The sequence below is a fragment of the Tachypleus tridentatus genome, chromosome 13 (assembly GCF_004210375.1).
Source record: "Tachypleus tridentatus isolate NWPU-2018 chromosome 13, ASM421037v1, whole genome shotgun sequence".
NCBI classification, from domain to species: domain Eukaryota; kingdom Metazoa; phylum Arthropoda; class Merostomata; order Xiphosura; family Limulidae; genus Tachypleus; species Tachypleus tridentatus.
The window spans coordinates 60,982,266-60,999,744 of NC_134837.1; the positions used below are offsets into that span (position 1 = coordinate 60,982,266).

The window sequence follows — 17,479 nt, forward strand, 5'->3', positions numbered from 1 at the left end:
TCAGTAAATAAAAGATAGTACTTCCAATCGGGGAGTATCTGCCTTTTTCAGATGACTGAAAGAAAGGTCACATTTGGGGGCTGTAATAAGCCATGGTGGGATGGGCTGACCAGTGGATTCTGCAATGTTATCCAAAGACAGACTCAATTCATCCAATTGCGCCTGATGCGAAGGCCAAAAGGAGCAATGGCAGATCGTCTGTTTTGAAAAAGCATGGCCCACTGAGGAAGGAAAACACATCCCCAGGTGGGATGCTTTGGTAAGGAATGAAGTTTCGAAGAATATAGTAAAGACAGTTGCAAACGATGAAGGTGCAGAGAAGTTTCATGAGATTCCACATATAAGCTTTGAACTGGGGAGGTGCAGAAAGCCCCAGTGCAGAGTCGAAGTCCTTGATGATGAATGGGGTCCAGCATCTTTAAGGCCGAGGGTCTGGCAGAGCCATAGACCATTGGTCCATAGTCGAGTTTTGATCAAATAAGAGCACAATATATCTTTAACATAGAACATCGATCCGCTCCCCAACTGAAGGTAGAGAGGACACGGAGGATGTTCAGTGCTCTTGTGCATTTGACCCGTAGCTGCTTTAAGTGTGGTATAAAGGTCAGCTTACAGTCAAAGATAAGCCCCAAGAACTTGGTCTCGGGGACCACTGGCAGTGAAACTTCACCAATAAGGAGTTCAGGATCAGGGTGAATACCCCATTGGTGGCAAAAGTGCATGCAAACAGTTTTAGAGAAAGAAAAATTAAAGCCGTTTGCTGTAGTCCACTTCAGCACATGATTGAGGACAGTTTGTAGTTGCCGCTCAATATATCTCATGTTCGACGACTGACATGAGATGTGAATGTCGTCAACATAGAGCCCATTCGCAACAGTGAGAGGGAGTTGTTCAGTGATGGCATTTATCTTTATATTGAAAAGTGTGACACTCAAAACACAGCCCAGAGGGACCCCAAGTTCCTGTACAAAAGAACGGGAAAGTGTCGAACCCACATGAACTTGGAATCTCCTGTGCATTAAAAATTTTTTAATAAACATGGATAAATAGCCATGTAACCGATATAAATGGAGGTCTCGCAAAATGCCATACCTCCATGTTGTGTCATAAACCTTCTCAATGTCAAAGAATATTGATACAAGATGTTGGCGTTTGAGAAAGGCTTCTCTGATTGATGTTTCAAGTCCGTGGTGGAGTGCTGTTGTCGGAACCCACACTGGGTGGCGAGAGGAGGTCGTTGATTCAAGGAACCAAACAAGATGAGCATTAACCATCCTCTCCAAGGTCTTACAGAGACAGCTCATCAAAGCAATTGGACAGTAGTTCCAATAGGTACTTACCTTCCTCCACATAAACACCTATTCATCCTCTCACATAAATAGTTATTTTCATTCAGTGCTGCTCTCTATATGTTATTTTCTTTTATATGCTTACATACCCTACTTTCAACATGGTTCAACTGTGTTGTGCATGTAAATCATCATGTGATAACCCTTCACCAAAAGGAGTGCAACACACCCTCATGATGCATGACTCCCTCTATTCATTTCTACCAAACTAGCAGTTTGAGTTTTGTCAGAAAATGAAAACATTGATATAGGTGGGAAGTGTGAGGACAGCTTAAGTACAAGAAAATTGCAACTTCTGATATGTAACATAAATAGCTAGAATCCCACACTGAATTGGTGAAGAGACAGATGCAAAGGAAAGAAGCATTCCTGGAAAGTGTTTGAAGTACACTGTAAAGGAGGAGATCCTCGCATCAGATGATCATATGTGGGTGACTGCACTATTTATGTACTGAAAAACTTAACTTCGAAAAGATGCGATACAGACATAAGCAGAAAATGGGAAGAATACATCCATAAGGGAGAGAACAATGGTTGGATATGGATCCAAACCACACAATATCTGAACCTCAACATCACAAATTACATGAATGTGGGTAAGAGCAGATATGATGCATTGCTAAGCATACAGTGACTAGGGCACAACAGCTCATATGACAAGTCAACTGCATCCCAAACCCAGCTCTAGGTACCAACATTCATATGGGGGTAGGATGAGTATTATACTGTTGGTAAGTCAATTACAATCCAAAACCAAGCCACTGGGAACTACCATTGATGTGGAGGTTGGAAAGAGGATTATACCGTCTTCACTTCAAGTTCAAGGTAAATCTTGTACCATCCAACCTGTGAACAGGAAAAACAACAATATGATGAATTGTTTGACTAATCCAAGAACCCAACATCCAGATGATAGACATAAGAAAGATGTTCCTGTAAAGTAAACAATTACACTCAAAACCAATCTGATGGAAATCACCTCCAGTGCAATTATATCATTGGTATATGAAAATTATCATGGGAAGGACAATATTAACCTACAAGTTCCATCACTGCAACCCATGACACAGGTGGAGTGAACAAGAGTACAGTTGAATGAGGGAGCAGAGACATCTGTAATACACATGTAAGGAATTATGTCAAACAGATCAACTTTTAATCCAAAAATTAGCTACTGGAAGCCAACATCCAAGTGGAGCTAGGATAAGAGATCCTAATCAAAGGCTGAACTGCAGTTTTGATGGTCCACTTCAAAGTTATAGCATCACCTTGAATAAACCCACACAGAAATGGAGCATCAGATTGGAGAGCATCTTGTCATCTGCACCAGAACATTACCACCCTACTTCCAACTGAATGCCTTCATCATTGTTTGTAACATATATAACTATCACATGGATGCCTCCATGGTCAACCACCCCAGCAGCTTAGAACATGGTAGGGGCTTCCATACTTCACTGGAAGTAAAAAGTAGAGAAAATTTGGTGGAGAGTCTAAAAGAACATCAATGCAAAAGGCAGTACAAAGGATGACCACAAAATTCCTATTATGAAAAGCAAATGTATTCAATCTAGGGAATGGCAGGGATGGGCAGTTGATCCCCTTCTTCATCCATGACATCCATGAGTGAGTACAGTCTGAAATAAGCATATAAATTAGGCAAACTGATAGAGTGAAGAAAACCCTACAAGCAAACTTATGGAACACCTCATCTTAATCTTATGGCTATGAAAATTATATATATTAAATCATCCTCGCCTTACAGTGCTGATTGATTAGTCGAAGTACACCTGGTCAGAAATCATTCACCACAGATTGAGATGTGTAGAGTTAAAAAAGGGGGAAGTTGATTAACTGTTTAAAATTAAGCACAAAGCTATACAATGAGTTACATATGCACTGTCTACCAAGGATGTCAAAACCTGGTTTTCAGCAAATAAATCTGCAGATATGCCATTGAGAAACTGAAGGGTAAAAAGAAAAACAAAGAAAGGTAAATGTCCTGAAAAATAAGAGGTATGTATACAAAAGATAATTTCCTCAGCCAAAATCTTACCAAAGTATGAATAATAGCCACAGATGAAAGATACTAACCCAACAATGAAAAAAACAGCAATCCAATTCAGGTAGTGAGGGAGGAGTTACCCTCATGAGAAGTCATGTAGGCAATATAACAATGAGGAGCACATGTGGGACAGAATACTCTATCCTGATTGATGTTTTGAGCGCTGAAAGGTAAGAGGGATATGGATAGAGGAGAACCTATGTGGAATAATAAATGGTACATGAAACATCAATGGCAAATACATCTGACGTATGATATCCTCAAAGCAAACAGAGGTAAAGTAATGCAGTGAAGAACCATATTCACATCCCCAATCCGAAAGGACTGCATGCCAAAAAGGATAATGAATCCAGAAGGAATACAACAACAAGGAAAGGACAGACAAAGAAAAAAATTTACGGTACCTGGAAAAACAAAAAAATGACAACCTGTGATCAAGGAGACCAATGATCTCAAATCAAACCATCAAGTGAGGATATCCTTGAGAAAATGAACAGTAGGTTGAGCAGGAGAAAACCCTGAATCCAGAAATTAATAGTGGGACATGTTTCATTTACACTGAAAAACACCCATAGAAGAAGGGAAAATGGAATGAGCTATGAATAAAGCAACTCATCAGGAGAGCCTGAATCTTCTGGCCAAGCACCAGATAAACATTAGGTATAAAAATGAAAGATACAAAAGGCTGGAAGAAATTCCAGTGACCAAGGCTGACACAGAAAGGATGGAATAAGAGGAAGAGGTAATGCCAAGGTAGACTGGAGCAGCTACAGAAACCATAGTTGTATCATTCAGTAATGAGCAATCAGAAAGACTTGATCCAAAGTAGCAAAGATGATCAAAATCATTCTGGGAAGAAGATAGATAGATAGAAAGATATACATAAAGATATTTGTTGTTTCAGTAATGACTGAACACATCAACAGCCAGTGCAAGTGGATGAGAAACTGGAAACCAAAACAGAGGTAATTTGGTACTAAGGGGTGTGGCACATAATGTCCAGGTGAGGAGTACTCCATTAAAGGCACAGCTACTGGTAAAACTCATTCTGTCAGATAAACTTTGTTGATGATTCGCACCAAGACTGAATGCACCCAAAACATGGTATGCAGGGAGACAAGTAACAAGTGATATAAATCACTACAACAAAATTGTCAGAATGACTCATAATCAGATTATTCCTGGCAAGATGATGAAGATGATCCAAAGCAAAATGCACAGGCAGAAATTCCAGGATGTTGATACAGTAAGATTGCTTGACTGGAGACTGCAGACATGAAGTTTCCTGCTGATTCCTCCATGTTTCTTATTCGTGAAGGGGAACATCGGTGAAGATATGCAAATTTAAACATAAGAGAGAAAGCCTTGTCCAACCACTACTGAATCCCATACAAGATTCCACATTATCAAACTGAAGATAGCACCTTGATGTACAAAATATTGAATATACAGATAAGCATTCACAACATCTACCTTGATTATCCATAAGCCTGGAGAAAAAGTCATCTGAGGGTGAGAAGACTCCATTGTAAATCTTTGTGAAACTAAAAAGTAATTGAGGCAGGATAAATCAATCACAGGCCACTAATCTACAGTTCTCTTGTGAACCAAAAAAGACCTAGAATAGAATCCTGGAGAAGGATGTGTTACAGGTTCAATGGTTTTTCTGAGAGACAAGACAGATCTTGACTGATGTTAGGATCTGAGGCCACAGAAAGGATGTGGGTACAGGAGACAATGAAATAGAGGAAAAAAAGTGGCATGTTCAGGAGGAATATGAGCAATATCAGGTGAAGCAGATTGACTACTATAATGATCAATCTCATGGCAAATGAGAACCAATAATTTACAGCCGAATTCCTCCCACTTACTGCTTGTGTAAGTGTGCTGGTAAATTACATTACCGCTGAAGTGGTAACAATGTTTGAATGACGAAATGAAACTGGGAGAAAATGTTATTTTTAAATTTGCACACTTTTTAAACATTGAAAAGAACAATTCCATTTCAGAATTAATGACAAAAAAAAGAAAAAACAATTGAAGAGCACAATAAAAATTTTCCAAACAAGAAATGATTGTCTGGTAAAATCAAATAAAAGGAATCATATTCCTATTATTGGAGAGTTGTCACATGCAAGACACAGTTGAACCATGTTGAAAGTAGAAACTATGGGAGCTCAAGGCTTACGGCATGTAAAAACGTTTTGCATATATAGAACAGCACTGAACTATAGAATAGCTGTTTATGTGAGAAGAGGTAAGATACTAGACTAGAATAAACTTTTCTACATAGTGATTTAAGTCCTGCTAACTGTATCAAAGCATCTTTTGATATATAACATTATGTTAATAAAGCTATCATTGCAGGAAAGTCAACATTTTTTTTTAAATCAAGAAACAATACTGAAACTTGTACTTATTAACACAAATTATGTTAACTATATTAGTGACAATTCTGGCAGATATATTTTACTAAAGAAACCTAGAATGGTGAGTATTGGATTTAAAAGTTACAATATGACTAAAATATGTTTACTACCTAATGATAAATGGAAGCTTTTAAACATAACCTGACCATGAAAAATAGAACAACTCATTTGCATATTTAGTCAAACAAAATAAAGTGAGAAAAGGATATTTATCACAAAGAACATTTTCTCAAACTGTTGCAATAATTTTAACTTGTGTTTTAACACGTTTCCAGCTTCAGCTTTATTCTCTCTCTACTTCTTTTCATATTATTATAAGTTTTTTTCATATAATTGAGAACTGTAGTTGATTTTTATTTTTTTACATTTCTGTTTATTATATAAAAAGTAAGAGGAAAACAAAACTTACTTTCTCAGGTTTCTCCATTGTTACTTCTAAAGCCATTCCACCTCCTGGTATCCAAGGGTAAGGTTTAGCCTACACAGACTTGCAATATTAAACTTCAGGATATTAGAGAAAACTGTTTAAAAATACATGGTTTGCAACTGAAACATTTAATTTAACAATGAAAATAAATTCTCTCAGATTTTATTACTCAAAATATGAAACGTTGAATTTTACAAAATCCACTTGCTGCATTATGAACTCTATTTGTGAACTGTGTTCCATATGTAAGAAACCTGTGAATGTGCATACAATAAATGTATTTCTACAGTCCAAAAGCAATATTTACAGCTCATACGTCAACTGTATTAAAAATATCGAACATTGAGTCTAAATAAATGGTGAGATAGAAGTTTCATGGTGATAAAAATGAATTAACTACAAGTAGTTGACCATTAACATCTTCCTTTATATGTAGTTCAAATATAATAATAAAGGATTACAAGCTTTGTTCACCACTTCCTCTCTACATTTTCATTGTCTCTTCTTTTTCTTGAAAGAAAAAGAATTTAAAGTTGACCCTGTTTATGATTTGTATAAAACATATTCCTAGCTCCTAAAAGTTCTAATAAAACTATAGTCTTGTCAAACTGTCAATAAACAATGTATTCAGCTCTTATGTGTAGATTTGTATGCAGTTACTGCCAAACAAGATTAAAAAGTTCAAGTTCTAACTTGTGCTATAAAAATATTTTACAGCAAAATGATTGGTAATAATTAATGGTGTGTTAGCTCTCCATGAGTTTGGACCAGTAGTGAAATCAAAATGATTGTCAGCCTAAGATTAAATAATAAATTAAGTGTTGGACCGAGTTTCTCATAACAATGACATTCAACTTTGTAGAATGAGCTCAAACTCTCAAGCACAATTTCTCCTTTTACATTTAATATAATTATATGTTTCATGCCAACCATAAGGAAGAAGACAGAAATAATTTGGTAGCTGTTTCTTTCAAGAATTGGAACTACTTATAACTTTGAGCTAAGTTTGTTATGAATGGAGCAGCTTTTAGACAGGAATTAAATATAAAGTAAACAAAAATCCACACACTACAAATAATATGTTGTTCTTTCTTTATGTCATGTTCATTAACACAGAGGTGTTAACCCTAATTGATGTATAATAAGAATGCATGTATAAAAAAATGGAATGGTTTAATTTCTGCAGTCTCCTTCTTATGAGTGATGTTGAAATTCAAAAAGTAAAGTGTAAATACATGGCCAGTATATCCATATTCAAACTTCTGCAATACAATACCCATGTTTGAGGTGCCATTCGCAATTGTTGCAACTGATGCTTTTTGTTGCAATGTAATTTTTGTGTGTTCCTGATTTTTGTATATTCTGGCACTAGGATTGTGTCCTAATATGTTTAGATTTTGTACAAGGATATACTTTCTTCTCATATTGTAATAACTGTGTTCTCATATTTGCACCTCTACATATATCACTTAAATAGTATATTTATGAGTGCTTTTTTATTTTGTCTATTTCTTTTCACCCTTTTTCTCTTATTCTTATGAAGATTGTATCATGAAATTAACATCTTGCCTCCCTTCCCAGTATGTTTTTGGGTGTACATCCTAGACAATGTCTTTTGTTCCAATGTTTTTCTGATGAAACTTATAGATCTGTCTCAACTTCTGAATGGACTAACTATTAAAATGACTTCTCATCAGTGAATATTTCATTCAGTGTTATGAAAGGTTTTGAGCCTGGTTTGAGTACAACTGTAGAAGTGCAAACACAAATAGATGCGACTTCAGTGATGTCATCATTTTATTCCACCCTCATAATAAACATAAAATTTAAATTAAAAAAAAAACATGTTTTAAAGAGTATGATCATAATGGTGTATCAAAGCTTAAAAGGCATGGATGGTTCCATCACATGAGAAATGATTGGCATCTCTGTTAACAGTACTGGTTAGAACATTGTCTGTACATCTCTTTTTATTGCAAGGACTACTTTATTAGCTTAGTATACAGACCTGACATTAATCTAAATCTCCTACAGTGACCAAACCTTATGAGAAATTATTGGGATGACAGAAGAACAATTCACAAACAGGACAGTTTTAAGCTATATAGGTAGCTTGCTTTAATCAGATATCAGCATTTTGTTTAGAAACTTAAAAAGTCAATTTAAAAACAAGTTTATTTTCTGTTATCCAGTTGAGCTTTAAGTAACTAAACACACATTTAAAAGTTCAGTGGAAATATGTAGGTTTGATTAATTTGCATATTAAGTGTTTCAGCAATTTTTTGGGAAAATTTTGGAAGTTGTACTTTCAAGCTTAGATCTAATTTTGGGAAACTTAACTCTTTTCAACTAACAAAAGTCACATTCCAATTTTTTACAGATGATCTATATATCTCAACAAAGGGTCAAGGCTGTATGCCTTTCTCGTTAGCTCAATGAAAAGTGTGATGAAGTAAGGTGAGTATTTTTTTATATACTAAAAATGGGCCCAAGCTATATGGCTTGATCATTTGTTAGTTCTTTGGGAAGTGTGATGGAGTTCGGGGACTGTTGCTTTATAACCTAACTAGATTTCTAGGGTTTATGGGTTAGCTCATTAGGATGTATTGTGATATAAGGTTCTGATAAGTGCCACATGGTGAGCCACATTAAATGACTATAATTTTATCAAACATACATTTTACTGACCTATCAGAAAACAACATTTATAATTTTATTTTATCTTCGTACAAAAAACATTCATTATACACAGTAACACTGTTGTGTGGCTGTCAAAAAATGTTTACTCTTATTACATTAGAAATTATTACGATAAAAACAAAAGCCTAGTTACATATTCTGAAAAAACAAGGTGAATTTTTATCAACCATAAAACAACTACAGTTAACTGTTCAGAATGTTAAGCCTTTTTTCTTATAGCTATTCTTGATCCACTCACGCTTCATTTCAAAAACAGATTTATCCATCTAAACTTTTAAATTATGTACCAATACATACTTCTCTTATTTCAGATATATTCTGTTAAGATTTAACACACTGTTCATAAACTCAATCAACCTGTGAAACTACAGATAATAATGCTCACTATAATTCTGAATTACCTACTTTTCTACTAAACAGTAGAATTGCTGAGTGGAAAGTTTCACACGCAGTTTCTAATTTTTGTTAAAATATGTAATAATGAATAATATATATATAAAACAAGGACTTGTAGTACTTAATGCATACTCAAGGTTATTTGTACCCAAAGTCAAAATTTTATTTGTTATTTTGTAAGTCTCGTTTATACTTGCAAGTTTGGAGTGTCCCAAAAGTAATTAGTTATTTTCAAATATGTATTTTATAACACAAAAAATATACCAGTCATTAAAATAAAATGTTCCACAAGTACCATAACATATCTAGCTTTCCAAATAAGCTCTAAATAGACTAAAAACATTCTCTGAGGCATTTGAAGTAGCACCACAAAACATCTAAAAAGTGACTGATTTAAGTGGAAAATAAAAAAAAAAGCAAGAAATGAATTCATGTAAAAATGGGTTGACTTTTTCTATTGGCTAAAAATATGTCCAATAGTCATGCAAAGTTAATTAACAAATAATTTCAGAGATCAAAGAGAAAGAAGGATTCCTCTAATGCATTCAACAAAAAATATCAATGTTTCAGCAAATCCACAACGGTTTTGTGTTCCAGACTGTTGCTTGTAATTATGTGTAGTTTGTTTACCTTACTGGATGGAAACTGCAGCAACCTATTTTTAATGTTAAAAGGTTCTGAAAGGGAAAAACTGGAGCTCAGCTGTGCCACATGACACAATAATGTTTAGACCAAGAAATTTTAAATTTTTTTTTCAGTCAAAAAAGTTAAAACTTTGATAATATATAAAATTGAATTAGAAACTACATTTTCATACCACATTGACTGACATACATTAATAATAAATATTAAGCACATTTTGCAACTAACATCATAAAAGGCTGTGGTGTGCACAAAAGTTCCAGGCCAAAATGTCAAGGGTTAATTAGCTTGAAAACAACTATAAACAGCTAATTTAGTTCAAGAAATGTAAAAACAAGTTACTTTATCAAAATCACACTTACCTTTTCAAATCTCACAATATTTTTTAGTGGCAAAACTAAGTTCTTCACATTTGGTGTTCTGGATCTTTCAAAGCATAAGAAACTGTAAGCACAACAGATTGTAATGAGAACTACCAGAAAATAAGAATGGTAATAGGAAGGAAATATAATACTACATAAGTCAGTATATTCCTTGCTTTAACTCAAGACTGAGGAACATAATCAACTATCTAAATAAAACATAAGCTGAAAAAATATTCTAAACAAAAAAGTAGAAACAGATATTTCTTTGTTGTAAACACAAGGTGTCAGTGATGTCGAGAAACCCACTTGTTGAGAAATTTATATGCAAAAACGGCTCGTTTGGGTTGAGAAAATATTTTAGATAGAAGAGCGAACAACGTTTCGACCTTCTTCGAAAAAACACAAGGTGTGTTTTCACATTTACTAAAGTTCAACTCACTTCTTATGTTATTTATAAATTAATAATTGACAATAAGTATGGAAAGCTTGAAAAAATTAACAAAAATATTAAAATTATACATTCAAACATTCTAAATTGTCAACTTAGAGATCGGTCAGCTCAATTTTAAATTATCAATAACTTAAGTAACTACAGTAATCTATACTAACCCTATTTGTTTTAGAATAACACATTTTATAATTTGCTTACATTCTACTAAGAAACATTATATAAACAGATTCTGAGCATGTTCCCAATAGTAGACATTATTTGCAAGGATAAAACTGGAAAATGACCATATACACTGCTGGCCAAAATCTTAAGGCCAATGAACATAAAGAAAAAATATGCATTTTGTGTTGTAAGACTCAACCACTTATTTGAGTAGAGCTTTGAAAGATGTAAATAAAAAAAGGGAAAATAAAAATAAAAAACTTTTTAGCATTTAATAGGGAAAATGTCAACAGTATGATATTAGCCTAAATACTAGCTGGTCAAAAGTTTAAGACCATACTGAAATCAAGAGTTAATCGGTAAACATGTAACAAAATTTAGTCATTTGTGTTCAAGCATTAGCACTGTCAACATCTCCCACTGACATCTCCTGTGTTACATTGGGTAAAAACATGGCAAAGGCTAAAACGTTAACAGAGTTTGAACGTAGCAAAATTGTCGAGCTGCAAAAGCAAGGTCTCTCTCAACGTGCCGTCGCTGGTGAGATTGGGCATAGGAAAACTGCTGTTGCAAATTTCTTAAAAGACCCTGATGGATACAGAACGAGAATTTCAAGTGGTCGGCCCAAAAAAATTTCACCGGCGTTGAGCAGGAAGATTTGATGGGTTGTCCAGCAAGACACTAGCCGATTGTCGAACCAGATTAAGGCCCTTATGGATGCAGAATGCAGCTCAAGAACAATAAGACGGCATCTACAAGAGAAAGGCTTTAAAAACTGTAAACGTCTTCAAAGACCACGCATCCTTCCACACCACGAAACAGCTCAGTTAAACTTTGCTGAGAAGCATCAAACATGGGACATAGAAGAGTGGATAAAGGTTTTGTTCTCTGATGAGAAAAAATGTAACCTGGATGGTCCAGATGGCTCCCAACGTTATTGGCATGATAAGGATATCCTACAGGAGACATTTTCTACATGACACAGTGGAGGAGGTTCCATCATGATCTAGGGTGCTTTCTCCTTCCATGGAACAATGGAGCTTCAGGTTATACAGGGGCGTCAAACAGCGGCTGGTTACATTGGCATATTGGAGAGAACATCCTTATTGACTGAAGGCCCTCGATTGTGTGGAAATGACTTAATCTTTCAGCAGGACAATGCTGCAATTCACAATGCCCGCAAAACAAAGAACTTTTTCCTGGCGAATAAAGTGATTCTTTTGAACCTTCCAGCGTGTTCGCCCAAATTGAACCCCATTGAAAATGTTTGAGGGTGGATGGTAAGGGACATCTATAGAAATGGACATCAATTCAAAACAGTGTATGATCTTCGCGAAGCCATCTTCATCACTTGGAATAACATTCCAGCCAGCCTTCCGCAAACGCTTATGTCGACTATGCCAAAGTGAATGTTTGCAGTTATTCACAATGATGGCCGAGCAACTCACTACTGAGACCTCTTGTTGGGCATTTCGTACCCTGTTTAGGACTTTTTTTTAGATATGGTCTTAAACTTTTGATCAACTAGTATTTAGGCTAATTTCATAGTGTTTACATTTTCCAAAGTTCTACTGAAACTTTGATGTGATATTCCTATAATTATAATTTACCCTTTTTCTACATTCAAAACATACACCAAAACCATAACTACAGTTACAACAGAAAGTGTTCGTACCCGTGTCCTGAGTGGTTTTTCACTCATAACTTAAAAGGTATCACGAGTAGGCTAATAGAAGTATAGTGTATTATAAATATTATACTAACACGCATCTACATAAATTTTTGTGTAAATTAAACGACAAAAAACTGTTTATGAACAAATAACCAAAAATAGGAGGAGCAGAAAGTGTTCATACAGTTCAGAATGTGTGAAAAAACTGATATTCCCATACAAATTTTGTTTAGTTTGGCAAATAAACTACATTATACCATTCCAGAACTAGACACTGGGTTCATAATTATTGGAATTTAGCCAGCAATAAATATACTTTCGGCAATTTAGTGCCGACTCCATCATTACCTGCTTGATCATCATGGCGAACAGGAAACAACTGTCCAGTGATTTAAAAAAATGAATTACTGTAAAATACAAGTCTCATGTGTCTATTTCCCATATTGCTACATAATGTAATGTGCTGAAATCTACTGTTCAAAGCATAACTACCAAGTTTAATCTTACAGGATCAAGAGAACCAACAGGAAGGTTCTAAGAGAAGTTAGTAGGAACCCTCGTTTAACACATAATGTCATATAAAAACTGGTAAGGGAAACTGGGGTTGAAGTAAGCACCTCTACAATTACGAACATGTTATGCTCTTCTGGGTTCAAAGCATGCCATCCTCGTAGAACTCCATATTTAAAGCCTGTTCATTTAGAAGCACAATTGAGGTATATAAGAAAGCATGTAGATAAACCCTTTACCTATTGAAAGAGTATTCTTTGGTCAGACAAGACTAAAATCAAGCTTTTCGGCCACAATGATGTTCACTCTATTTTCTGTAAGAAGGGGGAACAAAATCTTCCAAAGAACACAGTCCCTACAGTTAAACACGGAGATGGCTCAATCATGCTATGGGGTTCCTTCAGCTCTTCTGGTGTAGGCAGCTTTGACTGCATCAACAGAATCATGAAAAAAGAAGAGCACATTGATATATTAGGCACTTATATCAAGAATGATGCTCAGAACTAGCAGCTTGGGCATGTTGGATCTTCCAGCATGACAATGACCCTAAGCACACATCAAAATATGTGGAATCCTGGTTGCAGAGAAACCATATAAGCGTTCTGGAGTGGCCATCACAGTCACCCAATCTCAACCCAATTGAAAACGTTTGGCATGAGTTGAAGACCAGGGTTCATCAGCGTCATCTGAAAAACATGCAAAAGTTGGAGGCCCTCTGTAAAGAAGAATGGAAGAAAATACCAGTCAAGTACTGTCAAACAATCATGGAGGGCTATGAGGAGAGATTGCACCAAGTAATTCACCTGAAAGGCTACACAACTGACCATTAAAGTAGATGCACAAACACTTTCTGCCCCTCTTAAGTTTGGTTTTTTGTTTATAAACAGTTTATTTGTTGCTCAATTTACATAAAAATTTATGTAGATGTGTGTTAGTATAATATTTATAATATACCATACTTTCATTATCCTAATCATGATACTTTTTAAGTTATGAGGAAAAACTTCTAACGACACAGGGGTACAAACACTTTCTGTCATAACTGTATATAAAAAAATAAATAACATACATCTGCATCATGGTACAGATTATAGTCAAATATGAATATATGTCCATAAATGTTCTATATGACATTTTGCATCATTAAAATGCTCCTAATCATAACAAAAAAAAACTTATGACTGAAGTGGCACTGAATGTGTTCATTTTAGTTTTTGGACCAACTTCTTTGTAACTTGTTTACACATTCATACAGTTTGCTCCTTTTCCTGGTAATTTACATAATTTCTCATGAATTTCCACTTTTACCTTTAACTGTGTGAATTCTCATTGTTTATTAGTTGAATATTCCATGAAACTGCATGAGCTCTATCTCTGATAGCCATCCCTAAATTTGAAATAATAGACCAGAAAAAGACATCACCTACTGCAAACTCTTGAACTACTTTAATCAAATAATGGGATCTGATTGTTAGTCACCAACAAACCCAAGGTGTGAAGTACAACTTTTATTGATTTTCAGGTTGAGTGGGACAAACCATGAAAATTCAAGTCCACTGGACCACACTTGGCCTATGGATTATTATTAGTTTAAAATTACTGTTATAAAATATTTTATTTCATCACATTACCAATGAAAAGGACCTGATTAGTTGAGTAGTTGAAAACACCAATTTCATAAATGAGACAAAGTTTATCAATTATTCAATTGTTTTTTGTTAAACCATAAGTTCAAAACAAGCTATTATTTGTAAAATTTAAATTTACCTTGTAACTTAAAAGCCTAAAAATTAAACTGTACCTGTTTGTCAGGTAAAGACGACCATTTTTAAATGCTGATGTTAAAGACTTGTCTCGGTTTATCAGCGTACATCTTCGTCCTGCATGCCAAGCTAGCAAAGTACAAACAAACACTTTAATACTTAGATCATCAGTATCAAATAGTTATTTTATACTACACAATGTAGCCATTGTATTTATGTTTAGAACCCAATGCTTCTTTAAATACTCAACTGCATAAAAATAATTAGTTATCTGTCTGATAACCCTTTAGTAAAGTATGAATAAAAAAGTAGCTTTGCTTTAACACACTTTCCTAATTCAAAACTTGATGATGCACGTCATTCAACTGGGCAGTTTGTTTTGTTTTAAATTTAAAGCAAAACTGCAGAAGGGCTATCTGCACTAGCCATCCCTAATTTAGCACTGAAAGACTAGAGGGAAGCCAACTAGTCATCACTACCCACTGCCAACTCTTTGGCTGCTCTTTTACCAATGACTAGTGAAATTGACCATCACAAAATAATAATCCCTATGGCTGAAATGGCAAGCATGTTTGGCAGGATGGGGAATCAAACCCATAACCCTCAGATTGTGAGTCAAGCACTCTAACTACTTGGCCATGCCTTCAGAGATACGTTTTTATCATTTGATACTCATCTGATTGCTGAAGATTATACCATCACAAATTGCTTAATGATATTAAAAGATATGACATTATCACAAACAATAAAATAAAACCAAAAATACACCAAATTAAGATACTTATTACAACCCAACTGCAAAAATATTGAAAAGTGGACAGCAATTAAGAAACAGCTGATTATAAAGTTGTATATTTGGTTAAGTTAAAGCAAAGATAAGAATGCCTTTTTAAGAGTATTATGAATTTGCATGTGTGTGTGGGGAGGGGGTAGCACATTGTCCCCACATGTTTACAACAAACAGAAGCTACTAGTATATAATCTTGCACAACTACAGTGTAAGTATATAAAGAATCAAGCTATACAGTGTCATAAGTTAAAACAAACTATTAAAAACAAGATTATTCTTCTCACAACTTCACAAGTTCCAAAAAAAAACAAAACAAAATCTAATACAATCACAAAATGAAACACAAGTCTTCAGCTTAATACACAAATGCTATTTAAATTTACAGTACTTTCCTATAAATTTGTTTTTATTAAACATTATTAACAATAAAGACATTTTAATCTTTTGTTTTCAAACTTTTTAATTTGTAATGAATGACTTGTTTATTCATGAATGGAAGCACTCCATCTACAATAATTGGTGTTAAAACTAGTTATTCATATCTGTATTTAGAGTTGCTTGAAACTACACTCTTTCAGGCTGATGTCTGTTTACTTAATAAGACCATTACTATAAATATTTTGTTTCCTCCATCTGGGTTTCCTTGTAAAAGATGGATAAAACCTTTGATTAGTTGATAAACTACTGGTCTGTTATATTAAAGTAACCTGTTGTGTTTAACCTGTAAAATAAACATAATGGTAATTTAACTCAGATCTTGTTTATAAACTGGAGCTTTCTTCCTGGAAGGTAACTTAAATTTATATCAAGATACACTGTTTATTTGATATTTTATTGTAGCAAAGATTGATTTTCTTCTTTCTAATTGAAAAAAATAAATACAAAGTATAATTCTTTACTAAAATAGGCCTATGGTAGTACAGGAAAAAGGTTGTTGACATACATTTCTTTGAGTAACTAGAAAAAGAAACCTTATTTTATCTAGATCTGTTTGGTTGTAAGTTGAGAAGCAAGATGAGTGTCCTCATTTCTCAAGTATTAAGACATCCTATTCAATATCTAAATGCACTTTTAACATGAAGATTATTGCTTTTGTAATTACTAAACTTAGATTTTAAACAACATTCTCTTAAAGTCTAAGGTGAGAATAATCTATAAGCATTCTCAGTTTTACAAATACTTATCAGTGACTGTCCTTTCTGTACATAAAACATTTTATACAATGAAATTATTACTCAAAAAGAGCTAAAACAAACATGAATTGCACAAATGATAAAATCCAGTTATACTGTTTAAATATTGCAAAAACTTGCACATTAAATAGTAAATGAAACAAATTTTAAGTCCAACTCTTAGAAAATATAAAAATATAAAAAACACAGAATATGTTGTGATGATAAACACTTCTAAATTACTTGCAGAAATACTTCAAAAACATTATCTTGTACTTGTTTTTCCTTTTCTTACATAAAACTTATCTCTAAGATTACAACTGAAACACTTTAAATAAAAACACATTGTTTTGCCTGAATGTGAATAAATACTTGATATGTTTGAAAAGCCTTAAAAATTTACTCATAATTACAAACCAGGTCTAATCTAAACCTTACAGAATAAATTAAATCATTATCAAAACAAGCAGCATGATGCACCCTTAAGTAGTAAAACAGATAGCAAATGTTCCCTTCACCTGATAATGGGGATTCTGATACTGGTAAGTTAAACAGTCCAAACAGTAGCTTGATCTATCCTTACACA

The 17,479-nt window shown here is 34.2% G+C and overlaps 1 protein-coding gene across 6 annotated transcripts in view; it reads right to left on the reverse strand.

The window, feature by feature from the left end:
- Positions 1–17,479, reverse strand: part of LOC143236970 (GRAM domain-containing protein 4-like) — a 55,307-nt gene that overhangs the window by 8,610 nt on the left and 29,218 nt on the right. For 4 of the 6 annotated variants that reach the window (XM_076475714.1, XM_076475717.1, XM_076475718.1 and 1 more), the window contains 3 exons: positions 14,970–15,060; positions 10,371–10,452; positions 6,253–6,321 (listed from right to left, as the gene is read on the reverse strand). In XM_076475714.1, the coding sequence (XP_076331829.1) occupies positions 6,253–6,321; positions 10,371–10,452; positions 14,970–15,060 (242 nt within the window). Of the gene's footprint in view, positions 1–6,252; positions 6,365–10,370; positions 10,453–13,407; positions 13,597–14,969; positions 15,061–17,479 lie in introns of those variants that run through there. The other 2 variants (XR_013019825.1, XM_076475719.1) reach the window with 2 other exon arrangements.